We start from the raw sequence: 27500 nt of genomic DNA, 5'->3' as shown, positions 1-27500 counted from the left end.
CACACACACACACACACACACACACACACACACACACCTTGAAATACCTTGAAAAAAAAAAACCACTGAATATTTACTGGGAGGGACTGGAAGGGAGTTAGGGAAGGTACCACTCTGATAACGTCAAGGCTTGTGACTTCATGGCTGGGGGGTTGATGACGTCACAGCGACCGTTATTTACGTACGTACGTATTTCATTTTGAAAATGACCCCTCTAAAAAACGCAGCTAGACAAGAATGCTTTATAAATTCAGACGTGCCACACATTTTAACTAATGCCACAAATAACAACACATTTCAAAACGCAGTAGTATTAAAGATATTTAAAAAGAAGTATCTGGAAACTGTTGGAACCTTCACCCCATTTAAAATCGTTCAAATGTCCACCCATTCTGGCTTAAACATAACGAAAAACACTTTAAAAAATCTGAACTATTTTCTAAAACCCTTTAAAGTGAGCTACAAGCACAAATGAAAAAAATCTACCGATAAAAAAATTCAATATTATTGGAAGTTGAACACGAATAAAAACAAGTGTACGGTGCACGCATTTCACTGAGCGGGACGGCAACACACTTAAAAAAACACCAACTATTTTTTAAAACCAACAAGAACCTAGTACAGGCTGAAATAAAAAAAAAAATAGTTTTGGGAGCGTAAAAAAATATGCGGAAAACGGCCCTCTTATTTACACAAAAACAACGCTAAAATCACCACTTTTCACGCAACACACGCGCTCAAATAACTTAAAAAACAACGAAATATTTTTACAAACCATAAAATCTTAGCTACAAGCCGAAATAAAATACTTAGGAAATAAAAAAAAAATAATATTGGAACCGGAGGGGGCTGGGGAGCCTTATCCAAGATGGCGGGGGAGGGGGGGGCAGTGGAGGGGACGACCAACCCTTCTCACTCATTTAAACCCTCGCCAAACTTAAACTAAGTAATGGCTGGTATATTTAACTTACGGTTTTTAGCAACGAGACGAGGCTGACACAGGGATATATTGTGCTGGAGGTTAGGTGAGATGCGTTAAAATGAGTTAAAACCGTGGATTGTTCAGTTATTCATTAAAAAGTTACGTTAAGTTACCTAAATTTATTCTAACACTTCCTGACCTTACCTTCCCTGTGGTGGTGATGTACCTTCCTGCCTCCTTGTCACTATGGCTGGCTGTCTAGCACCTTCTCACAGCCAAACTTTTCTTTATTTTGCTTGTTTTCACACACTGCTGCCTTAGGGTGTCCACTGCTAGAGCCCACATCTTCCTCATTACCAACTAAAGAAGGTTTAACTCATGGGTAAGCCTTGGCAGCCACTGTATAGGCGTGGTTACACACACACACACAAAAAAAAAAGAAAAAAAAAATTCTGTCAGGCTGGGAGTTGAAACAAACGCGTACTAACACCACCCATAGACGCGACACACTGACTGGTAAACTTGTTAGGCAGCAGACTCAGCGTTGCCAGATTGTTTTGGCCATATTATCGTACTACACAGGTTGAAATTATTGTACTTCTGGTAAAATTATCGTACATATGTAATTATTCCAAATATTATGCAAAACTGCCACTTTCCAAATACAGCAGAATTTAGGTTTTATATATATATATATATATATATATATATATATATATATATATATATATATATATATATAGAGAGAGAGAGAGAGAGAGAGAGAGAGAGAGAGAGAGAGAGAGAGAGAGAGAGAGAGAGAGAGAGAGAGAGAGAGAGAGAGAGAGAGAGAGAGGTGTGTTTGTGTGTGTGTGTGTGGGTGTGTGTGTAATGAAAAAAACAACAATGCCCTTAACAAACAAAACACTTTCCTAAATACATATCATTAATAATTGGAGAAAAACTACAGGACACTTCGTTAAGTTGTTTACTTACTATATAGGAGATTACTGGTCTTGTTCTTCTACATATACATCCGGCACGTCGTCAGCAGCCCCGGCACTCTCTTCATTGGAGGAATATAGCACTCTTGATGTCATGTTTTTAATCGTTGACTTTGATTGATGGCTTGAAGGTCGTACAGTCACTGTTGGATGTGGAAGCAACACACTGCTTCGCTAGGATGATGTATCTTACGGTTTCTGTTTTTAGCTTATTTCTGTCTTTTGTTTTCACACGGTTTACACTAGAGAAGCAACGCTCACAGTCAGCATTAGCATGAGGCAAAGAAAGACATCCTAGTGAAAAGTCTGAAATAAGCTTAAACTTGGGGTTTCCATCACTATCCTCCAGAGTTTTTATGACACCAAAATTCATCAGGCTGGTTGTAATTGCTTTTGTCCACTTTTTTTGCCATGTTGGTAATGGATTCAGGCAGATCTTCTACGGCAAGCCTCCTCCACTCATCGTCCAGTTGCTGGAGGGTAGAATCATCCTGGGCAATGATTCGGGGAAGGCGTTCGAGGGGCACCAAACTTTGCTCTTGCACTTTGCCCTGGATCCCTAGAACACTGGCTGGGTCCAGTATATGCATTCTTGAAAGGACTTCATCTCCGAAATTAAATCTCTTCCTTATCTGTTCTGCTGGTACTATCAAAAATAATCTGCAGTGAAGCGAAACTCGGTATTTGTTAAAAAAAAAAAAAAAAAAAAAAAAAACGTGGCGAATCAGAATATGTAAAGCATTCAGGTGTAGTTACGTTTTTTCGATGGATCATTTTCAAAATGAAATACGTACTTACGTTAGTTAACGGTCCCTATATATCATCAGAGCGCCACTTTCCTTCCTTTCAATCTCTCTCCGCCAATATTTAGCATGATCTCTATTTTTTTTTTCTCCCTAGATATTTCGAGGTGTTTCTAGACACAGTGTGTTGGAATATTGCAATGTAACCGTACTCATAATCGAACCCAAACATATTACTATCACTACTACTACTACTATTGCTGCTGTTGCTGCTGCTGCTGACTCTAATTTCTCCCAAGAGTTAGTAATAAACATCGCATGTATTCCTCTCGCTAGCCAGGAACGAGTTCACAACTTTTTTTTTTTTTTTTCGAGGGAAGGGGATTGTTGGAGTGTACGTTTTGATGCAGCGGGCCAGCAGCTACTCTCGACCGAGTGAATGCTTTTGACTGAAACTTACCTTAAGCAGTTCTGGGTGGCTGGTGCTTGCCATGAGGAAAAATAGCCCCCGTAAATCTGCCTTAGACTAGGGAAAATGCTCTGAGAACAAAGAAAACGGGTAGAGTTGATGGGGAACTCATTCATGCTCGAGTCTCGATGGTGGTGGTGGTGGTGGTCAGCAGCCCGCCCGACAGTGTAAACAAACATGGGGGAGGAGGAGGCGATGACCTGAGACACTGCTGAGATGACCCCTACAGACCACCCTCCGCCTGATGAGGAGGTAACACACTGCATGTGTCATCATCACTGTCTCTGTTATCACCAGCAGTCATTATGTTAGCGTGAGTGGTGGTGTTGCATGCTAACATCGTCATTGGTGTCACTCCCTTATCACGAGTGTTGTTGCCGCCTCTCCCGTGCACCGTCACAGGATGGTGTTTGTGTTTAGTGGTGATGTGAAGTTGTTGTTTGTTGGATTAGCGTCATGGTGCACTTAAAACAGCTTTGTAATTGTAGCTATTCATGTTAACTGCTTGATTTTTTTTTTTTTTTTATGAGTGAGGGGAAATCGCATGCATATATGATTCAAATTTTTTTTATAGTTTTATTTGTAGGAAACTTGAAAGGCTAACTTTGATAAGTTCCAAGAAATTTTTACTATATGAGTTATATACTGTCAAATCATTATAATTTGATTTGTTTATTGTGACCCTGTTTGGGATTTGAAAGGTTATATTTATATTAGTTGATGAATTATAAGAAAGTTTTATCATAATAATTTCACAAATTTACTATATTAATGTCACAAATTTCATGATGCATGTTTATCCTTTGAGTGTGGATAAGAAAGGTGATTGCATGCAGCAGTTATATTAGCTTAGGTAAAAATATGATATTATGACAGTTATGACTTACCACACAATGAAGTATATCAATTTTACTTAACTTTAAATTATGTTGTCTTGCAGAGGATATACAAGACTGATTCTGTATATCTATTGTGGCTGCCAATCTTATAGTCACCATTTCACTGTAAAATTATATTTCCCTAATTAAGCCATGTTCACCCTCCTAACTAAGCCTCATTGCCAACTGACACTCAGTCATCTGCCTGCCACCTCTCTCTCTATGCCTATAAGACTCGGGAATATATCGTGTTCCCACGCTTTGCCTGCTTCATGTGTGCAGGGAAACAGCAGCCAACAGATGTAACACCACGCCACACAGTAGTGTCCTGCCAGGCAACATTCCTCTGTAATAACAATTTTTCATTAATTTCTGTACATATTCCCAGCAACCTCCTAATAGCAAGTATTTAAAAGACACTTTGAAATTAAATTAATACTGCATACACCCTCTCCTAATCCACAGTTTATGTGGGGATGGAGGGACAAAAGATACATACTAAATAACACCATCTCATATAGATAAAGGTAAAGTGGGATATTAGATTCTGGAATTAGTGTGTGTGTGTTGCAGGGTGTGGAGGTGCTGGAGGCGGAGCATGTGTACATTCTCATGAAGAGGGAGTACCGCATCTCTCGCAATGTCCGTGCTGAGTGGTACCTGCGCCGCATCAACTCCATCATTACCTTCCCCAGGAGAGAAAAACTTGTAAGAAATTCTCTGTGTGTGTGTGTGTGTGTGTGTGTGTGTGTGTGTGTGTGTGTGTGTGTAGTTGTAATGTACAGATGGTTTTATATTTACCTGCCAGTAATTACCTGTTTTTCCTTTTTTACAAGATTATTAAGTCATTAATATTATTTCTTCATAATGTAGTAATTTTCCTTATAATTTATTTGTTATTAATTTCTGTTTTGCTGCTTACCTGAAAGGTTTTTGTTTAAATAAAGGTTGCCCTATTATTTTAACTAAGCTTTAATCATTGTATTTAGTTGGCCATTAATAAACATTTAAGTCGTTGAATAATGATCACCTTGTTTGTTCGAAGACTATTAGTGTGAACAGAACCTGCATTGTTTCCACGACACAGAGTGACAATGAAGAGGAGCTGGAGGTGGTGTCAGTCCTGCCAATGGATGTGCCACCAGAGTGGGACTCAGACACCTCCCACCTGTACCACTATCGCATCACGCAGCGCTCCACCCTCCACTTCCTGGCCCGCAAGTACCGACTTGTCTTCTGCCTTGATCTCTCGCCCTCAACCTCCATCGTGGACGAGACCAAGAGCAGCGCCGTGCTGGACGAGGTGTTCACCATGCTCCGGCAGTGTCTCAGGGGCATTGTGCGGCCATTCTACATCCCAGGTGAGCCATTCTGCTTCTCTTGTGCTGTCTGCTTGTAAGACTGATAGACTGACTTAAAGCATCACAGTAGTAGAACCATACAGTTCTGCTGTGAGGAGTAACAAGTTCATAGTTGTCAGATTTTGGTGGGTTTTGGACTTGGGGATGTGGCAGCTACACCACCCACCTTGAGACACACCAACTACAAGTAGCAGTGATTACTGACAAGTGTAGCCTTATGATTCATCTTTGCCTCAGGGAGCCTGCTGCTGTTCCAGCCAGAAATCTACCTGACCATCATTGCCCACACCCCGTTCTTCAAGAGTCAGTCCCAGCAGGTGTTGGTCCAGGGATGGCTGCTCATGGAACGCAACCTGGACCAGTTCCTGCACAACATACAAGTGAAGCTGACCATGCTTGAGGCTCAGCTGGCACAGGTAAGCTCCTGTATGTGGTTATGTCATTGTGGAGGTTACAGACATAATGCTCAAGATGCCTGTCACTTCTGTCAGTGAATACATCACAGTTGGTTTCCAAATTGTTTTGAGCATGATGCCCATTAAATAATTATCTATTATTCTTTTATACACATCTCTCCTGCAGACATTTATTTATTATTTATTTATTTGTTTCTGAATGCTGTATCCAGAGTTTTTTTCTTTTTGTCCATTATGTTGTTCCACTCACTGTATCCCCTCATCTCCAGGCCACAGCACAGACCTATGGACAGCTGGGGGAGGACCCTTTTCTTCAGGCACCATCATCAGTCCTGCCCAACCCCATGGTGTCTCCAGACATTGGCTTTGTGGACATGCTGAGATATGGCATTGTGGCGCTGCAGCTCCTGCCAGAAAATAGCAGTGCAGGTGCCTGCCACTAGGGTTTGACCAGTTTTTAACTAAATTGCATCATATGTTTGATTTTTTATTTTACTTATTATTATTATTATTATTATTATTATTATTATTATTATTATTATTATTATTATTATTATTATCATCATCATCATCATTATTATAATTATATATTTTTTTTACAAACGTTTTGTATTGCTTGGCAGCTTGGTCCTGCTGCTGCCTCACATTTTGTGGGGTAATTGGCAATGATGATAGTTATCTGGTTACCAGTTTAATATGTATGGGTTCCATCTTCCTACCTTTAGCCATTAATTTATTCCTTGGGTGTGTTTTCATTTCCTCCTGTGACCCACCCTATCACCCCTACAGGAATTGTGGTCATCACAGATGGTGTGATTGGTCTGCCAGATGCTACTGTGTTTGATTCTCTTTTGGTTCAGCTGAGAAACCAAACCATTGCCTGCAGCTTCCTCCAGCTTGGTTCTGTGTACCAGCCACAGCGCTCCTTTGGCTACATCCCCTTTACAGACCTCATGAACTTCCTTGCTACAGCCACTTGCGGAGCTTACATGCCCACATTACCCCCAGTGGTAGGTCTTGGAGCCTGTGCTTGTTCACCCTTGCTCATATATGTGTCCTGAAGTAAGTCTTCCTAGCTTCATTTCCCCTTACAGGCCCTCTAGAATATACAGTTGCACTCATGCATACATGCCAGGAATATCACTTGTGCCAGTAATTTCAGTTCTTTGAAAAGAAAATTTGATAAAGATCCAGATTAAAAAATACAAATAAAAATGAACTGCAGTTCAACAGCTGTCCCTTCCTTCCCTACAGGGCAATGACTATGAGTACGACATGAATGACTACCACAAGTCCCTGCTGGCGTGGGGCTTCCAGAAGGTGACTCGTGAGCTGTGTTCTCCTGATGGTGATGATGCTGAGAATGAGTGAGTCTTTTGACACACCACCTTTCATTCTGGGACTGTATTTGCTATATATGAATAGGTATAAGTCAACATCATGAATTTCAAAAAGAGCATTATAGCTTCTTAAGTCAAAGGATGGATGGCAGGAAGAGGCAATATCCTGTAAGTCTCAATCAACATACCAAGCTGACATCTACACGGACAGCTCAATGTACATCTTCCATAGGGATGTAAGTTTGCTGCTGCCATTAACCCGAGAAGTGACAGAGCTGATGAGGAAGAAAGAACGAGAGACCCAGCTGCACACCTCGCTCAATGCTGTGCTGTCATGTCGCCTCAGGGAAGGTTATGCCATCAAGGAGGTGGCCATTGTTGCAGACCAGATTCAGGTGTGTGTGTGTGTGTGTGTGTGTGTGTGTGTGTGTGTGTGTGTGTGTGTGTGTGTGTGTGTGCGTGTTAACGTTTATTCATCCAGTCTTTCATTTAGTTGATGTACAGTCCTTGTTATTATCAGCATTCTTAGTTCATTCCAAATAGCTATATGGGAGAAGCTGTTCTTTCTTTATTATTCAGACTTCTTAACTTTCTCTTCCCTTTGTCCTTGCATGTGTAAGTATTCACATTCGTATACTTATAATAACTTTTTTATCATATACAGCATCTTGTTATGCATTTATAGTCTTCATTCTTGTGCAAACTGTCTTCAGACATTCATCTTGCACCATTGTAGCTAACATTCACTTCACTGTTGTGCTCCTGTGGCTTCAATTTGCTCATTCTCTTCTTTTCTTCCCTCACAGCTGGTGTTGGTGTTGCCGTGGAAATACTCCATCTTCATTGAGTACCACATCCGGTCAGCCTGGCCGCCCACCCAGTCCTCTGTGTACACTGAAGTCTGGATTGAGGGTGAGTGAGTCTTGGGTGTGTGCATCCATGGAGGACTGGTCTGAGATAGTGTTGTGGTTTTTCTTATTTATTTATTTATTTATTTATTCACTTATCTATTTATTAATACTATTTTTATAAGAGAAGCACTGGTCAATGGCAATAAAAAGAGGAAAAAAGGTCCACTTACAGTGTCAGTTCCAAAGAAAGGTCCAAAGGATCATCCAAAATTAGAGGATAAATGTCTTGAAATCACCCTCATGAAAGAGTTCAAATCATGCGAAGGAGGAAATGCAGAAACAGGCAGGGGGTTCCTTGTTGTTATCTATATCATCATACAGACTGCCTATCTTTATTCATAAATCATTGACTTTTGTTTTAATATTTTCTCATATAACGTTCTTTTATCTAGATCCTTTTTTCATGCATACATTTTTTTTAATATGGACATTTCCAGCTCTTTGCCTCTACGTTTTCTTTTTTTTTGTAACTTTTTACATGTGGAGATTATATAAACCTGCATCTTTATCCTCAGATCTTAGGAACATTTACTTTATTTTTAATTCATCAAGGGATTTTCTGTTTATACAAAAGATAGATTGTACTTTATACATGTGAGAGATATGTTGTTTTATGGTAGGGAGGCTTGGCCTACTAGATCACACTAGCCCCGAGTCCCCCACCACAGCCACCTATGAGTTCCTCAATGACGTGACCAGCGACGCCAACCGCCAGTTTCGCTCCAAGTACCGGCAGAGCATGGTTACCAAGTACTGGCACACCCTGCAGCACCTGCGAGGCACTGACATGCTGCTGGTGGGCCTGCAGTCCTTCTCAGCCAGCCCCACATACTACACCCTGCCAGACTGCATCAAGAATGGCCACCCAGTCTTCTATCGCAACCCAGGCCAGCCACACTCTATTCTGGATGCCAACAGGTGATGCACTGATAGACTAATATGCCCCTCTCCCTGATCCCTAAGTAGTGTATCTGTTCTTTTTAACTTGGTCACTCATTGGTACTTGCTATTGTTTTATTTTATTGTTTTCCTGCATGTGGTCTGGATTATCTGTATCTTCATGCAGTATGAAGATGTTAAGATAATAATGTTAATGATAGTTATTCATTATTTATGCTGTGATTTCAAATTCAGCCAGTTATGTCATCCTGAAAAGTGTGATGTGTGATGTGTGTCTTGATACACTTTGGATAATGGTCAGTACCTGCCCTGCAGTGAGCAGTTCCCACAGTTCACTAACTTCTGGAGGAAAGTGTGCAGTCTGGAGACCAACATCTGGCAGAAGTGGATGCACATCCACCGTATTGGTGTGATTCTGGAGCACGACCACCCACTCCCCAAGAACCTGCACATCACCAGCACAAGTGGCAGGTGGGTGTTTAGTGACTGCATGACGTTCACTGTGTGTGTGTGTAATAATAATAATAATAATAATAAACGGTTTATTATTTAGGCAGTTGACAAACTGAAAATGTACATAGGGGATGGGGAAAAACTTAACATTAATCCTAAAGGTAAGTCTAATCTAGGAGGGAAATACTATTGATTGATGGCTCGCACCATGGTGGGAATTGCACTGAGTCTGTACCGGTCCGTGCGCGGCGCCTTCAGGGGCGTTATTTTGTTGTGGTGTCTGGTGGCACGGATAGGGCGAGGCGCGTCGGGCGGCAGCATGTCTCTGAGACGCGGATGATGCAGTAGTCCCCTCCCAAACTTCTCCCAAAACTCCCAAACTCTGTGTGTGTGTGTGTGTGTGTGTGTGTGTGTTGAGAAATGTACCATGATCTTACCCCTCTTTGGCCATTCTTCACAAATGCAACCATAGCCTGTAGCTCAGCAAAGGATGATTCAGGCATTAGGCCCAATAGAAATTATCTGCTTGGCAGTAGCATGAAATCTGGCCCTAAGACTTTCCTGTCATTCATCAGATATGGCATTGTGCATTGTCGTCAGGCTGAGCTGGCCCTCACAACCCTCCTGGTAGAGTGGTGCGACTTTGTGCTTATCGAGAATGACTCCTACATCAAGTTCCTGTACAGGTGAGACCTCACCAGGTTGTCTTCCTGCTTATCTGTCAAGAAGCTTGTTTATCTTCTCCGAACACACATCTATAACTACATTTTCACTCAAACTTATTAGAGCAAAAATTTGTTTTTAGAGGAATGTTAATTATTATCACAAGGAAAGATAGGTCATTGGAAAAATTAGAATTTCATGCTGTCTGGAGAGTTTCAGGCAGATGATCATATTATAAACTTGCCGGTCAAGAAGATCACATGTGGAAACTGCAGGTGATGAGAGTGTTGTGTATGTGCAGCATCATATTATGCTATCCTAGGCTGATTCAATGTGTTGCTTTGCAGGGACGGGGAGCTGGATAAGCCTCCAGTATCTTTCTTTGTGGTGCGGATCACTTCTAAGCCGCCGCCCTGCCTGGTGATCCGTCTGGCTTTCCTGGGAGGGACACCGGGGCACATCAGGAATCAGGTAAGGCATTCACCTGTGATCCAACACAATGTGAGTTGGGTGTGGTGAGATTAGGGAGCTTTACTGAATCACAATACCTCTACATACCTGGTTGACATCTATAAAGATATGTAGGTGAGGTAAGATGTCTGTATTCATACATTCACTGTCACACTCACAAGCATTCCCTCACATCTTAGCTTCCAAGCCTGTGAAAGAGAGGAACAAATCAAAGAATCGTACAGAAAGACATCCAGACTTAACTGCAATTATTTGGGTTTACAAAAAGTATTGAGAGGATGCATGAGGTAAGTCATGAGAGTTTGATCCTAAGTAAAGCAACTAACCTTACAGATGATAAGCCCTACTTGATTCAATTATTTTGGTGTTAAAAATCAATCAATTAATTGCAGATGATGACAATTATCAAGAACAAGATCCAGGGACTAACCTTTCCACTACGAGTGACCTTAACAGAGCGCAGCAAGTCACTGCCTCCCACCATGCATGCGCCAGAGGTATGAAACACTCCCACCCTTCACCAGTACAATGTGTTGCTCTCTCTGCACCTCCACTTAATATGAAAGCCAAACATGAATGAAGGGGAGAGAAGATAGAAGTAGGGATGCCATGGTCAGCTGACATTGCTCTGGTGCAAAATATATTTGGGTGGGAGAGAAAGACATAATGAAGGAAATGTTAGTGTCATGTACATAATAAAGAAAAGAGTCATTTGGTGTGATGGGAGGAAGACTGCAGGCATGCAACACTAAGTAATACAGAATAGACAGATTAATGTTTGATGAGAGAGAGAGACACATGCACAGATGCAAATGCAGACCTTGAACTTTGGCCTTCCCTTTAAGAATCGACAGAGGCAACCTTCAGCAGGATTAGATTAGAGCAGTAACAGAAAAGGTGATGAAAGAGATGCTAATTACTTAAAGAACTGGATGAAAGGAGACTGAATGAGGAATGCTTTGCCAACCAACACAACTTTGCTGCAGGACAAGATGAGTGAGGAGCTGACCATCTCTGCCTCGGGTGACCTTCAGCCGACAGCGGTGCGTCCCAGCCTGTCCCGCATGTCCTCCAACATTCCGTGCTGTGTCATCACTTATAAGCCAGTGGAGAAGATTCTTATATGGTCAGTATTGAGAGGGGAGGAAAGACTGCTCAGAAAGTACTTACATGCAACAGTGGGATTGGAAATCATTAATTATGTCATGATTTTATATATATATATATATATATATATATATATATATATATATATATATATATATATATATATATATATATATATATATATATATATATATATATATATATATATATATATATATATATATATATATATATATATATATATATATATATATATATATATATATATATATATATATATATATATATATATATATATATATATATATATATCGACTACAGGACATCTTTGAACCTTGTCCATTCATCTTTGTCGGCTGCCCCATCTATTCTAGACCACCACAGCAAAGTTGTTTATCTCATTTCCTCCTGTAGTTCAGTTTTTGCCCTGGCATCTGTTAGCACACCTAGACCTCTTCTCTGTTGTCTATCCAACAGGTATGACAAAACACCCAGCAACCTTCTGAGCCCTGTGGTGGTGGAGACTCCCCCTGGGGTGGCAGCAGTGGCACGGTCCATCGGCGCTAAGCCGGGGCCTACCAAGTCTGCCACCCACAACATGTCACTGCTCTCCCGCTACCTCCATCATCGACGGTGGATCTGGGCTGTGCAGCCTCCCAGTGCCCCAGCCGTCTCCCTCTCTGCTGTGGCTCGCATCCTCAACACACTGACCAGGTTGTTATGCAGTGCTTCTCTTGACAGATGTTCACTGGCCAGGTTGTTCTCATGCTCGGTGGGTCTCTGGACAGACATTCAATTTGTGAGTTTTTAGCTATCAGTGAAATTATTTTTTCTTTTGTTTTGACTTTCAAATGCAGAATTTGTATTTGTGAAAAAAATCTGCAGAAAATTGCCTAAAGTGCATTAAATGGAAAAAGTAAAGTCTTTTGATTAATTCTAATATATACTAAATTTCAAGTTGTGAATAGCTTTTGAGGAATGCACCTCACTCATAAGTTGCAACTCACTTGTAATTTGCTCATCTGGATGACCTTGGAGTATGAGAGTTGCAGAAATTTAGAGAAAATTATGAAATCTGTAGAAAAATAAGAAAGAATAAATGAGTAAGATGGCAGAAATATTGAATAAATATTTACAGTATAGAAATAGTGATAAAAATGAACACCTGGTGAGGGTGAGAATACATGTAGAATGATCAGTGTAGGAATGAAATAATATGCCATGTTTGTTGTGCCATAGAATGCGGCTTCAGGAAGGGTTCAACTTTGCCCACTCCTGCAATGGCATCATCACAATGGTGCGGGAGTTTGTCATGAAGGTGAGCATGCCTGGGAAACACTTTCAGCCCTGGGACTAAAGTGGCTTTGTTTGTTCTTCAAGTCAGTGTGATACCAGAAATATTTTCAGCTCTTTTTTTTACTCATTAAGTGTAATGCTGAGACTTAAGTGGTTCTTTTTCATTCTTTAGTCCATGTAATGCGGTTAGTATTAATGTTGAATAGAACACAAGTCAGTCATTCCTCTTTGTGTTGTGTTCAGCTGGACCTGTGTGAGGATGAGGAGGAAGGACTGCTGGAGGGGGGACAGGCCACCTTTCCCTGCATTGCCCAGTATGTTCTCTTCCCTCCACACATTACCAACAGTAGCAGGGACAGGTAAGAGAGAGAGAGAGAGAGAGGAATACATTTGAAAAGTAATACAGTGAATCCTCAATTTTCTAGACTTAAAGGGAATGTCTAAATATCCAAAACTCTATTTTTGGGGGTTTGTACATATGACCTCTTGTGTTGGTGACAGTGTGGTGGAGGAAGACTGGGAGGAGGGTGAGAGTGTGGAGGCCGATGGAGTGATGGAAATTGTGACGGAGTGCTGGGTGGAACCACAGAATGGCGTGGTGGCTTTTCCTTCTCCACGTGCACAGCACCTCAACAACTGCAGCTACAGACAATTGGCCCATGCGGTGAGTACCCTGAGTCGTTTTGTGGTGGTGAGGCTGAGTGTTGCTTTGTTGGGGGGGTTTGAACCTTCACATAGGTGGTGATGATGGTGTTGGATAAGCTCATAAATGTGGTGACTGTTAGTTTAGCCACCTTCTTCTTCTCCTTTTACCATTTCCCTAGAGTAAGGGTTTGGCAGCATGTACAAGACTCCTCCAATTGTTTCTGTGCCTTGCATCTTTCTCTTTCTTTGCAGTTCTACCTCAGTTCCATCTCTCCATCTTACTCTCTGTCTTTCCCTCAATCCTCTTCCCTCAACTGGTTTTCTCCAGGCTCTATTAATCAATTCCTCATCTTTTCTTACTATGTGATCAAACCATCTCATTTTTTTATCTTATCATTTCTGAAATGCATTCCACTCCTGCTCTCCTTGTCACTTAGTTTTGCCATTGGAACCCACTGAAACATGATAACACTGCTTCTGACTGATTCTCTCTTGCTGATTGGTCTCCATATCTCCATCTTATTTTTGAATATGAAAGAATCTAACATACCTCTTCTGACACCTTTTCTTAATTATGAGGCACCTGGTTATCCAAATGAAAATAATCTTGTATCTTGTAATACATTAATGACTGCGATAGGAATTAAGTATAAATGACTCCACATTTAAAGACAAGATGGGAATATGTATATCAGTTAGCAAGTGGGAGCATCTGTCTGTAGCATATTCTCAGTTGACTAAGTTACTATGACAGACTTAGTGAAGTAAAATTTAGCTTAAGGTATCTTGGTGGATTTCTCTCACTGGACCTGCCAAGTATGATTGAGTATGGTTTTGTGTGTGTTTTTTTTGTTTTGTGTCTGTGTGTGTGTGTGTGTGTGTGTGTGTGTGTGTGTGTGTGTGTGAGACTCACTGTGATAGGATTAGGGGAATTTACGGATGGGGATGATGGTGGAAAAAGGTAGGTATGTTTCATACAGGAACTGCCACCTGTAGGCCTGATGGCTTCTTGAAGCTTCCCTTATTTTCTTCTGTTCTTATGAAAGCCATAACATGATCTATGGACTGCATGAGGTGTAATACCAGTAAAGTCCTAGAACCTAAAGATTTTATGATATTAACAAAAAGACTACCATTACGACAGTTACATTAGTTGAGGTGAGTGTTGTGATGGTCAAGGTCATGAGTTATCACCCACTTGTCCCTCTTAAGTGGCGGGTCTTGGTGTGGTGTGTGTCTGTGCCGGCTCTGTCCTGGTGGTTCTGCTGCCTATGTACCACCAAGGGTTGGACTGTGCAGACTGGCTCAGCGCTCCTTATTTTACAAGGGCCACTGGCAGCTATTTTTATATGATATTAGGAAGATTCTTTATTTTAGTCAGACATGTTTGATTGTTCTCAGTTGATTCCATTGTTTAGCTTTATTTACACTGATAAGGGGATTTAGAAAAGAATCAGATACATAAAGACTACATTGGTAAAGGGAGTCACACTCCTCGCTATTCATACACTGTTGAGATAGCATACCCACTCTTCCCAGGCACTCATCAAGGAACAGGTGAAAATATAATAGAGAAAGACTAGTAAGCATGTTTTCTCAGACGCTCATCAAGGAACAAGTGAAAATATAATAGAGGAAAACCAGTGAGCATATTTTCTCAGACACTCATCAAGGAACAAGTGAAAATATAATAAAGAAAGCCTAGTAAGCATATTTTCTCAGACACCCATCAAGAAATAGGTAAAAATATAATAGAGAAAGATTAATAGACACATTTTCTCAGACGCTGAAGGAGCAAGTGAAAACGTAATATAAAAAAAAATATTTATATATATTTTGCTAAGATACTAAGTCACAATCTTATACCCCAACATTTAAATAGTTCATCTACCACTATGGACCTTTACCTCAGGCTCCATAAACTCCAAATGGATAAATACAGCTGGCAGCAGTACTGCCAGACAATGAAGTAGGCACAACACCACTTTATCTTACTTCCCCTCAACCTTTGCCGGCTGTCCAAATGCACCGCCTGAAACAAAGGGCTCAGGAGAGGGTGAGGAGCACAGACACATGAGAGGGTAGGAGGGCCCATTGTTGTGGTGGTGGTTGAAGAGAGAAAGCCTTGACAGAGTGATAACAATGGTGCATGTCTTAAAAATTTTCTCTCTCTCTCTCTCTCTCTCTCTCTCTCTCTCTCTCTCTCTCTCTCTCTCTCTCTCTCTCTCTCTCTCTCTCTCTCTCTCTCTCTCTCTCTCTCTCTCTCTCTCTCTCTCTCCTCTCTCTCTCTCTCTCTCTCTCTCTAATATATCTCATTTATTTTGAGTTTAATGTGGAATATAGTGTTTTCATTCATGTGTGAGAGAGAGAGAGAGAGAGAGAGAGAGAGAGAGAGAGAGAGAGAGAGAGAGAGAGAGAGAGAGAGAGAGATGGCTTTTCTGACACTTTTAAAATCAATAATTCAGAGGTTCTAATTCATAAACAGTACATAAAACTCTACAACTGAATGTTGAAACTCAAGAAACGATCTTCCCACTATTTGTAACTTTACAAATTTGTGAGCTGAATGAAAGTAGCAAGTCTAGTTGCTGGTATTATACAGGAGGCATTGTGTTTCACCAGATTTAGTTATGTATTTATAGCCCTTTTTGTTTTATTTATTCTTTTTTTTTTTAGGCAGTTTTGATAGTGCTTATGATTCTCCCCTGCTGTTGTAATAAATTGAGTCACTGGCATTATTTTGGAAGCACAGTGTTTTGCTAGATTTAATTACTCACATCTCTACTCTTAATCTTTTGACAGCCACTTGGTACATCTTTCCCTAATTACCAATAACTTAGACATCTTTCTTTATTTGTTCTACAGCCACATCCAGTCTCTGAACAGGGAAGATTGTGAAATATATTTTTTTTCATTGCTAACTTTCTTGTAGATGCTTATAAAGATTTCACACATTGCTTCTTGCTTCATTGCTTATTGTTTTGTGTTTCAGTGAAAGAGTTAAGGCAGTTTTAATATAAGCAGCCCAATACTAAATGGGTAGAATAGACCATTTTCCATAATTTACCAGTAAATTTATTTAAACTTTGTGAAACTTCAGACGACTATATCTTAACAAGTTTTCAACCACTACGACTTTAAACCTTATAGACACTGTGATGGAGGCAGATTATCCACCACAACTAAAACTTACAGAGTTGTGGCTCATGTTTATGAAGAAAGAGCACTGCCGGAGAGGACAGATATTCTGCCCTACCTTTCTGCATTGACCTCACATGTTGAATACTTTAATTATCTGTGAGATTACCCCTTGCCATTGTAATAAATTGAGTCCCTGGCATTACATAGGAAGCACAGTATTTCCCAGATTTAACCCTTTCACTTTTAAACAAATTTTCTCCTTTGATACCCAACAACTTTTTTACTGTTTTTGTGTTAGGCTCTCTTATATATTTCTATATTATATATTTCTATATTATATATTGTAAAAAAAAACAAAAGTAACCTTCTATTTTCCCACTTCCCTCTCCTGCATCTCATAGCAAACAGTTTTTACAGTGTTTTAAAGGGTAGGGAAGGACAATCATAGCAGTAGAAGTGTTCATATCTATACTCCTATTGCAATTTTGATATGTAGAATACTTGAATAACCCATCTGAATGTTCCTTGTCATTGTAATAAATCAAGCCTCTGGTATACGAGTATATATATTGGAAGCAGTGTGTAGTGTTCCCAGCAGGACCTGAGGCAGTTAGGAGAAGAGGAGTGGTACTGATAGCAATGTAATGGGACTGGAGATAAGAGGAGGAGGAGGAGGAGAGAAAGAGGAGGTACTACTATCACTATTTTTCCCACTTGATTTATACCCGTCGCTGCAGGTGTATGTGTGGGGGGAAGCTATAAAAGTTATGGGTGCACCTTGGTCACTGTCTCTCTTGTGTGTGAGGGAGAGAGTAAACTGTTGAACAAAAATATGAAAGATTAAATGAAAACAGGAGCTGGTAACAAGTTTTATCAAGATGAGGAAATGATGGTGGTGGTGATGATGAGAGAACAGTAATGGTAATGATAATGGTCAAACTGAAGAAGGAATGATGGTAGTGATGATGATGTTATTAATAATAATAATAATAATAATAATAGGGCAAGTTTTACTAAAGGATTTAGGAAGGAAGGTAGGATGAGATGATAGGAAGGAAAGAAAGAAGGAAACTACTTGGAATGAGAGTAATGGTATTAGTTATGAAAGCAATGATGGTGATATGGCAACAGTACCAGTAATGGTGATGGTGGAAGAGTGAGGTGGAGGTAAGCAAGAATTAACAGGACCAGACAATCCACAATCCTGGCATGACACAGCTGAGGAAGGAGGCTAAGAGAGAGAGAGAGAGAGAGAGAGAGGTATGAAGAAATCCAAGTATTCCTCCCATAGCCCAGGATTTCAAACAGTAACACAACCCTAGCCAGTGGAGCCACATGAAGCCAGCTAGTGCTGATAGGATAAGGACAAAAAAGGAGGTTGAGGGGCATTGGGTGTTGAGGTGCTGGTGGTGGTGATAAGGTGGTGATGGTGGTTGAGGAAAGAAGTATAAGTATTGAGAGAGAGAGAGAGAGAGAGAGAGAGAGAGAGAGAGAGAAATAGAGTAATGTGGACGTAAAACAGATGAAATGTATGTATGTATGTATGTATGTATGGTAAGATCTGTATGTAATATTGGTCTCAGTGGAATATTTGTTTTTCTCATACTCTTCTCTTAATTTTTGTTTTAAGGAAGGGAGAAGTGTGAATAATAATGAAAATATATTGGTAGTAACAGCAGCAGTATTAGTAGTAGTAGTAGTAATAGAGTAGTAGTAGTAGTAGTAGTAGTGCTGGCAGTATTACTACTACTACTACCTCTGGAATTCCTAGTGGTGATGGTGTTGGCAATGATGACCTTGAAGATGATGATGATGATTAGATTTTGTTGACTTAGTAGTGATGGTGATGGTACTACATGTCTGATGAAGGTAATGATGGCGATGACAATGATGATGATGATGATGAGGAGGAGGAGGAGGAGGGGGAAAGGAGGTAACATGTTGAACAAAAGATAAATGAAGAAAATAAATAAAGAGGGAATAAGGAAATAAATAGGAGGAGGAGGAGGAAGATGATAAAAGGATGAAAACCTAACCTAACATAGGAAGAGGATGAAGAAGGGAATGGTGTAAAAAAAGAAAACAAATATATAAGGATGTGGAGGAGGAAAATGGAGAATATAGGAAGGAAATAGGACAGAAGGTAATGAATGAAAGGAAAAGAATATTGGATGATGATGAGAAGGAAGAAAAGGAGGAGGAAAAAATATAGATAAAGGAGGAAGTAAGAAAATGAAAAAAAAAGTAAGAAGGGGAAGTAAGGGAGATAGAGAAAATGGAAGATAGTGAAAGAGACAGAAGCGATGATGATGAAAAGAAGAGAAGAAGAAGAAGAATGAGGAGGAGGAGATGGAGTAGGAAAGAGATGACGTATGATATAAATATGGCAAAAGAAATGAAGGAGTATGAAGAGGAAGAAATAGAGAAACAGGATGATGATGAACGAAAGAAAAAAGATGATAGTGATGAAGATGATAAGAAGAAGAAGAAGGAAAAGGAGATAGAGGAGAAAAGAGATGAAACACAATAAAATATAGACGCAGCAGAAAAATGGAGAAGAATGAGAAAGAAAAAATGAAGGAAGAAAAAAAAGAATAGGAGGAGGAGGAGAAGGAGGGTGAATGTAATCAGTAGATAACCCTTATCAGAACCACTTGTTTGTCCAAATGATAAAGACTTGTGCTGTGCCTTGGCGGGTGAACTGTGGCCCCCGATGGCTGGCCCCCGTTAGCGAGTGTAGCCCAGAAGGGGGTTGGGAGTGATACTGGGCCATTTGGGTGACTTGTATGATAGGGGGTTGTTGTGGTGGGTAGAGTGGGATTGTAGTGGGTGATGTGTGGGGGTTGTAGTGGGTGATGTGTGGGGGTTGTAGAGGGTGATTGGGAGTCTTCAGTGGGTAATCTGTAGCCCCGCTGAGAGAGAGAGAGAGAGAGAGAGAGAGAGAGAGAGAGAGAGAGAGAGAGAGAGAGAGAGAGAGAGAGAGTTGCTGTTAAGTACACACATACAGAGAGAGAGAGAGAGAGAGAGAGAGAGAGAGAGAGAGAGGGGGGGAGGGACAGACAAACACAAATTAATTACCTAAGTCATGGGCATGTAAACAGGAAGGCACTTGTGTAGATAAGTGAATAAACACGAAAAATGAATGAAGTCGTGTAGAGAGAGAGAGAGAGAGAGAGAGAGAGAGAGAGAGAGAGAGAGAGAGAGAGAGAGAGAGAGAGAGAGAGAGAGAGAGAGAGGTAAGGCGGGCAGTGTTCCTTGCTCCATCATTGTGTTTATCTTATCACCACAGCTAAGTTCCAGGCTCACCATGTCACTCTTAACTTCCTGCGACGCCCATGAAGTCATCTGAAAATACCTTGAGTAACGCATACAACTTTAATTAACCCAAGAAATCAATCACCTGGAAACAGCTCAACTAACTCATTAAATTAATTAGGAACACCTGCAACCATTTCCTGCCTCTTATGAAAACTGAATTCCCACTTACGAAGCTGTCTTGACCATTGCAAAACCTCCCAGTCCTTTATAAAGCCCTCTTGTCCTTTATAAAGCCTTCCTGTCCTTTACAGAACCTCACAGTCCTTTATAAAACACCGCGGTCCTTTATAAAGCCTCCCGGTCTTTTATAAAGCTATTCTGACAAAACCCAGTCCTTTACAAAACTCCCAAGCTTAATTATCAAAACGGGCCGACTGTTCTGAAACACTTCTACGCCGCATCTCCACTATTTCTAAGGCTCTATGAAAAAAAGAAGTAAAGCTACACGGGTTTAAGAATGTTCTGTTGATATAGTAACAAGGTTTATATATTATTATAAGGAGAAACAGTCTTGAGAACTTGGCTAATCATCTCTGTGACCTTTGAAAATAGTCGTGGTGAGAGACCAAAATGTTACTGAATACGATCCTGTATCACCGTTGCACAAAGCTCCATTTTTCCTCAGTCTTTTCATCCGTGCATTATCGTATAACCAAGTTGCATAAGTTCATTTTTTCCGTCTTGCAGCTCACCGCACCTCTAGCTCAGCGTGTTTCCCGGCCCTGTCTTCGGGTGGCACGTCCCGCGGCCTCTTATCTGCCACTATCTTTCCCTCTCACTCCCGCACCGGCGTTCATTTACCTGTAGTCAGGATTGAGTACCTCCTCCTCTCTTTGGCAATAGTTACTGGAACGAGGAATAATTATAATAGGGACAGATACATTTTCAGTTTTTTATTTATTTATTTTATTTTAGAGGGAATATGAAATGGGAATCGTCGTGTTAAAATATGGTGGTATTCACTTTTTTTTTTCTTTCCTGATCTCTGTGAGATTTTCCTGATCTCTGACGTACTTATAACATTACAGAATGCCCAGATATCAAGATATTTGGGCATTCTGTAATGTTATACGTACGTCCCTTTCACTGGTTTAAGTAACCCAGTGGTTTCGTAAACTGGGGGGCGTGCCTCTCATGTGCTGCGGCGTGAATGAAGTCATCTGTCCAAAAAATTATATCAAAGTACATACATAATGAAACTGCTATGAGAATCAGGTGCGTATTGTGATGTTTCGAGCCTTTATTGCTTCATTTGAGGTGATGGGGAAGGACATGCGGAGTCTGTTACAAGTATATATATATATATATATATATATATATATATATATATATATATATATATATATATATATATATATATATATATAAGATGGGGGACGGTTAGTATTTGAGATACTCATAGTTTGGAAGGCACTGGTCTAACATGTGACGGGGACTTTGGGAGTGTTATGATCTGGATATGTACCTTTTCATTCCTTTATTTACTTAAGGGCAGTTCCGCGGTCTCCCATTTTTCGTTTGTTAGCAAGCCAACAAAGCCACTGTAGCCGTAATCTGGTTCCACGGTTACCTTTGGCTGCTGCTTTTTCATTTAGACGAATATAAAAAATTGGAACTTCCTACTCATTTTATTTGACTTCTATGTGTTATTGCTTTTGGAATTACATATAATCATCCCTGACATCGTCATCATTATCATTTTCTTTTCTTTTCTTTTTCCTCTTCTTTATCTTCATGCGTGTCGGATCCTAGCGTGGGCCGAGCCGTCAATTGTTTACTGAAGAAGTGAGTGTCTTGGGAGGAGGCTGTGCTGGTGGTAGTCCCGTCACGACTGGCCACCCTATTTGTGGGGAGAGAGCCGGGGCTCGTATTCTTAAGCGCTTCCTTCTCATGATGATTATTTTTAAAAGGGCAGAAAGGTAAACAGTCGCATTCCCATTGGTGTTATCCTCAGTGATGCAGAATTCTTGTTAAACCATCATTGCAGTCATAAAGCCATAATTGAAAACCACCATGGTCGCATTCCCACTGGTCTTTTCTCAGTGATCATGCAGAATTCTTGTTAAGCCACCATTGAAAACCACCATAATCGCATTCTCATTGGTGTTTCCTCGGTGACCTTGCATAATTCTTGTTAAACCATCACTACAATCATAAAGCCGTCATTGAAAACTACCATGATTGCCAGTAGAGCTTGCTGAAATTACTCCATAAGACGACCAAAAGTTTCAAAACACGAACCTCAGAAGGAAAGCACATCAAGTGGCGGTGAGCAGAACAAGCATGACTTCAGAACGTGTTATATTGAACGGTGTTGTCAACTATTAGTGGTTGATTAGCCTTGACTTGAATCTTTATCAGGCGGACTTGTCGAGCCACACTCATTCCACCCCTTCCTGCTTCCCACAGTATATTTCTCAGGTGCTGCTTGTACTGTATCTGACGTTTCCTGTCTAATATCCGCCTTGCCCAACCTGCGAAAGTTGCCTGTGAAGGAAGAGAACAAGGCAAAATCGTGCGCGTGTTCTTTACAACACCGTAATGTTTAGACACCCATTGACGGAAAAGTAAACGTCTTTAGCATATTCACATTACCCTTATTTATTAATTTTTGTCAAGCATTATCGTTCATTGAGAACACGCCTTCATCACACTGGCTCGCTCCCTCCATGCCCAATTACCTTCGCTTCAGTTAAATTTCCCGTGAGAGATGCCGCCTCGCCGTGTGCAACCAGCTTCAGGAGAGCACCGTAAGCTTAAAAAAAGGGGTAAAGAAATGAGAACATCCACTCCCCCATTGGACGGTAGGCATTTCTGATTGGCTGGGAGGCGATAGAGTTTTTCAGGTGGGCGGCAGTGATTGGTGGAGGGATGGATTCAAAGTCTAGCCGAGTGTATGAGTGGCGGAGACAGCGGGTCGGCGAGACAGGGAAGGTATAAATGAGAATGATAAGCATTGCGGAGCCACAGTGCTTCTATCGTGTACGTACCTGGTGGCGCCTCGTCACCCAGCCACACCGCCACTCACACAGCCTCTCCTCCGCCTCCTGCGCCACCATTCCTGTCTCCAGCAGTAATTGAGCCAAAGTCCAAGAATCCGAGTACGAAGGATATTTCATACACTCAAGGACTCTTCACTGGACTAATACTGCTGGAGGATGGACAGTGGCGTAGGGAAGGGTCTGTGTGTGGCTAAGGAAAGGGATAAAGAGTGAAGCGACGGAAGAAGCCGCGTGTCCCGAGCGAAAGAGTGGAGCGTTGCAGCTTCTCTCGCCGTCCGTCACATCGCCCGTCGTTGCCTCCTCGTGTCGGGGTGCGGGGAGTTGGAAGTGGGGATCTCCGGCAGTCCTAAGCCATTCCTCCCTGCCAGATCTAACTCTTCCAGCTCACCGCGCCCCGACTCCTCCATCCCGGTCTTTGCTAACCCTTGCTAATCTTTGCATGGCCTTCATCACACACACACACACACACACACACTCGTACACAGTAGTACAATACCATTATCATTTCAGTGTGTTTGTTATCGTAGTTCTTATTTTCATATCAGTTACCTTTGTATTGCTATTGTATTTCGTATTGATATTAGTGGGTAGTAACTTTTTTTTTTTTAAGACTGCTGTTCTGTTATTGCCATTATTCTTTTTTATTGTGATTTTTTTTATCCATGTCACATACTCGCTGCTTTTTTTTTTTTTTAAGTCATTTCCACCACAGATTTGCACTTTTTTTTTTTTTTCATACTCATTTGATTTAAGAAATATTTGACAAAAAGACCACGTACGGGGTTTTGAAGTATAACACAGCATTACATGTAGTAGTTACGTATATTCCTCCTTGGGCCAGATTTGAAAGTAAGAAAAGGAGAGACTAATTTTAATTCAAGACGCCACAAAAACATCAAGGGAGGGGTAGAGGGAGAAGCAAGCACAGGGTGGAGTGTTGGGCCAAGTGGAGTAGTGGTCTCCTCACTTCGTATTTTCCATTAGTGAGATTCAACTCCTCCAACTTAGCTCCTCCCGCCCGACAACCGACATTACCATCACCACCTTGAGGGAGAGGGAGGGAGGGACTGGATAACTACTATTATTATTAACAAATTATTATTATTATTATTATTATTATTATTATTATGCATGTTTTATCCCAGTTCTCAATAAAGCAAATGCTTTTTAAAATGACATATTGTGTTTTCCTTGGCTTTACTTTTGTTTCAGAGAGAGAGAGAGAGAGAGAGAGAGAGAGAGAGAGAGAGAGAGAGATGAATAAACAAGATAATAATTGATAGTTAGTGAGGGTAGTACATGAAGAAAGAGAATATAAATACTGGTAAGTGAATGAGAGACAGGAAGAAGTGAATGAATGAATAAGATAATGTATGTATGGAATTAATGGTGTGTGTGTGTGTGTGTGTGTGTGTGTGTGTGTGTGTGTGTGTGTGTGTGTGTGTGTGTGTGTGTGTGTGTGCACACACACACACACACTTGGTATTGAAGTCTGAAGGGTGGGAAAAAAAAAATAATACACAAAAATTTGATCCAATTTTAAATACAAAAGCATACAAACACAAGTAGTTAAGGGCACAACAGGTACCTAACATTAACAAAAGAAGCCGTGAATAAAGAAACAAACATAACAAAAAAACTACACAAACAAACTACTTAAGAACACAATGGATACCTAACACTAGCAGAAGTGACGACTGTAAATAAACAAATAAACATTACAAAAACTATATAGACATTAGTGAAGAACAGATATGGATACCTAATACTGACAGAAGTTATAAATGCAAACAAATAAATATCATAAAAACCTTATCAACACAATGAAGAAAAATATTCAAATAAAGGATATATATGGTTATTCAGCATTAACAGAAGAAGAATATGAAGTAAACGAATAAATATTACAAAAAATATACAAACACAACTAGGTAAGAACATTATGGGTGCCAAACATGGACAGAAGTTGTGAATGTAACTAATAAATATTTACCTATGTAAGAGGACACTGGCTTAGGGCAGCAAAAGGAAAGGAAGAAAGAAAAAAAAAAATGTATATATGTAAGGGCCCACTGAGGTAGCAGCCCCAAAAGAGAACAGCCAAATAGATAACCCAAAGCTGAAGGATGTCTTTAAATATTACTAAAAAAAAAAAAAAAAAAAAAAAATACTACAAAACAACTACGTAGATAGAGCTATGAATGTACATAAATAAATATTACGAAACCTACACAAACACCAATTAGGAACGCACACTTTACAAACACACCACTGGGCACCAAGCTACACCACTCCTATCTGACCTGAGTTAAGTTTGGTTAGGTTAGTTAAGACCTTTTGACTGCAACTTAGTACACCTTTCCCTAATTACCAATCACTCACATCTCTACTTGTTCAACAGCCACACCCACTCTTTGAATTGGGAAGAAATTGCAAAATGTAACTTTTTTTTTCCATAACTTTCTTGTAAATGCTTACAAGGATTTCACGCATTGCTTCTGGTGCTGCTAATTGTTTCATGTTGCAATGAATGAGTTAAGATCAAGAGCAGGGCATGGGCTGGGTGTGGGCTGAGCCATTGGGACGGGTTGGGGGAGGGGGGGAAAGGTGAGACGGGTATGAGACGTGTCAGTGAGTGTGGGTATGGAAAAGGCAGGTGCTCTCTCTCTCTCTCTCTCTCCTTGGAAAACACTCTTTTATTCATTCACATATAGTCTAAGTATAGTATCTTGTTTTCTTTATCATTATTATTATTATTATTATTAGTAGTAGTAGTAGTAGTAGTAGTAGTGTCATGATTAGGATTACATTTGAAACATACATATTTTCATCCTTTCCAATTTTCATTATTATTATTATTATTATTATTATTATTATTATTATTATTATTATTATTATTATTATTATTACTACTACTACTACTACTACTATTACTATATTTCTTATTTATTTATTTCATTATTCTATCTATTATTTTTTTTTCATAACATTATTTAGCAGTTTATTCTCATCCTGTGTGTGTGTGTGTGTGTGTGTGTGTGTGTGTGTTTTATGAAATGATGATCCATTATTATCATTGTATTACCACCTACATAACATTTATTAGTGCTGTTAGTAATTGTAGTAGTAGTAGTAGTGAAGGAACAGGTTGTGATGGTGTGTATATGTATAGTAGTAGTAATAGTAGTAGTAGTAGTAGTAGTGAAGAAGCAGGTTATGGTGGTGGTGATGGTAGTAGTGGTGTTATCAGGGCAGTGTCTGGTGAGGCTGAGATAAGATAACACACTCAGGGCCTCTTACTTGTGATGGTGGTGATAGTGGCACTCACTCCTCCTCCTCCTCCCCTTCTCACCATCTCTGTTCTCATGGGGCCTCACTTTCATTCATGTCAGTCAGTCCCGCATGTTCTAAATTTCCAAGTACTGTACTGCTTACCTGCTACATCGTGTCACTTTGTTCCTGCTGTGTTGTTGTTGTTTTGTGTTAGTTGTTACGGGTTTTAGTGCTTTATTTTGTGAGTTAGTTGAATATTGTTTTTGTTATTATTATCGAGTCCAAGAAAATAGGTTCTCATAATCATAACAGCAGTAGTAGTAGTAGTAGTAGTAAAAAGAAAAAAATATATATATTAAAAAGAAGGTTGATGATGATGATGACAATAATACTCATAATAAAATACCAGTAAAAGCAAGAAGGGAATAAAAGGACAGGAATAAACGGCGGCACTTCAGCTGTAGGTCCTCCTTGTACAAGACTGGAGCAACAGACGCTCAGCATGGACAGACTGAATAACCACGCTGGTGATAGAGGTGGTAGTGGTTGTTCAGCTTTTCCACACACAAGATAAGGATGCCCAAGGAGATCTCTCATGGGGTGCAGCGTATCACTCCAGTTAAAAACGTGGGTCTGCCCTCAAGGTCACAATTTTTTTATTTATTTATTTATTTATTTATTTTTATGCACGAGAGGCAGAACAAAAATAAAAAAAATATTTGTAGAGTTTTCATTTATTTATTTTTATACACAAGTTAGGCAGACTAAGAGCAAAAAATATCTAGCTAGAGTTTTTTTTGTTTATTTTTTTTTTTTTTTTTTATGCACAAGGGAGGCAGACCAAAAGCAAAAAATACCTATCGAGTTTTTAATTTATTCTAATTTTTATTTATTTATTTATTTATTTATTTTAATTCACAAGACAGATTAAGGCAGACTAAGGACAGACAATATCTTTTTATCTATATTGCAGTCTCACACGGGGTGCCCCACACACACACACACACACACACACACACACACACACACACACACACACACACACACACACACACACACACACACACACACACACACACACACACACCTTTCACACTCAGCCCCAACAGCACCTGGTGGAAAGGGAAAGTCTCCATGGCCACTGTACTGCACCCCACCAGCTTATGTGTAGCACAGCTGGCCACATACATTACAAGAAAAAAATAAAT

The 27500-nt window shown here is 40.2% G+C and overlaps 2 protein-coding genes and 1 long non-coding RNA gene across 14 annotated transcripts in view; 1 reads left to right on the top strand and 2 right to left on the bottom strand.

Moving 5' to 3' along the window:
- Window positions 1-1390, bottom strand: part of LOC135115328 (serine/arginine repetitive matrix protein 2-like) — a 14804-nt gene extending 13414 nt beyond the window's left edge. Inside the window, exon 1 of the mRNA XM_064031967.1 lies at window positions 1127-1390. The gene's annotated coding sequence lies outside the window, so the exon portion shown is untranslated. The remainder of the gene's footprint in view (window positions 1-1126) is intronic.
- Window positions 1391-3215: 1825 nt separating this feature from the next.
- The window catches only part of LOC135115321 (KICSTOR complex protein SZT2-like), a 69662-nt gene continuing 45377 nt past the window's right edge, over window positions 3216-27500 (top strand). For all 12 annotated transcript variants that reach the window (XM_064031947.1, XM_064031948.1, XM_064031957.1 and 9 more), the window contains exons 1-19: window positions 3216-3369; window positions 4569-4703; window positions 5083-5356; window positions 5594-5772; window positions 6042-6201; window positions 6562-6782; window positions 7027-7139; window positions 7345-7507; window positions 7919-8024; window positions 8692-8941; window positions 9239-9394; window positions 9952-10062; window positions 10387-10510; window positions 10903-11007; window positions 11497-11636; window positions 12095-12331; window positions 12857-12935; window positions 13157-13272; window positions 13415-13577. In XM_064031947.1, coding sequence (XP_063888017.1) covers window positions 3334-3369; window positions 4569-4703; window positions 5083-5356; window positions 5594-5772; window positions 6042-6201; window positions 6562-6782; window positions 7027-7139; window positions 7345-7507; window positions 7919-8024; window positions 8692-8941; window positions 9239-9394; window positions 9952-10062; window positions 10387-10510; window positions 10903-11007; window positions 11497-11636; window positions 12095-12331; window positions 12857-12935; window positions 13157-13272; window positions 13415-13577 — 2868 coding nt within the window. In that variant the 5' untranslated portion in view covers window positions 3216-3333. The remainder of the gene's footprint in view (window positions 3370-4568; window positions 4704-5082; window positions 5357-5593; window positions 5773-6041; window positions 6202-6561; window positions 6783-7026; window positions 7140-7344; window positions 7508-7918; window positions 8025-8691; window positions 8942-9238; window positions 9395-9951; window positions 10063-10386; window positions 10511-10902; window positions 11008-11496; window positions 11637-12094; window positions 12332-12856; window positions 12936-13156; window positions 13273-13414; window positions 13578-27500) is intronic.
- On the bottom strand, window positions 12258-15698 carry LOC135115326 (uncharacterized). The gene is made up of 3 exons (XR_010275956.1): window positions 14707-15698; window positions 12625-12692; window positions 12258-12397 (listed from the first exon to the last, which is right to left on the bottom strand). It is a non-coding gene; the product is annotated as an uncharacterized LOC135115326 (long non-coding RNA).

The sequence above is a fragment of the Scylla paramamosain genome, chromosome 29 (assembly GCF_035594125.1).
Source record: "Scylla paramamosain isolate STU-SP2022 chromosome 29, ASM3559412v1, whole genome shotgun sequence".
Classification (NCBI taxonomy): domain Eukaryota; kingdom Metazoa; phylum Arthropoda; class Malacostraca; order Decapoda; family Portunidae; genus Scylla; species Scylla paramamosain.
The sequence above is the reverse complement of the archived record's forward strand: the minus strand, read 5'-3'. Positions and strand labels throughout refer to the sequence as shown.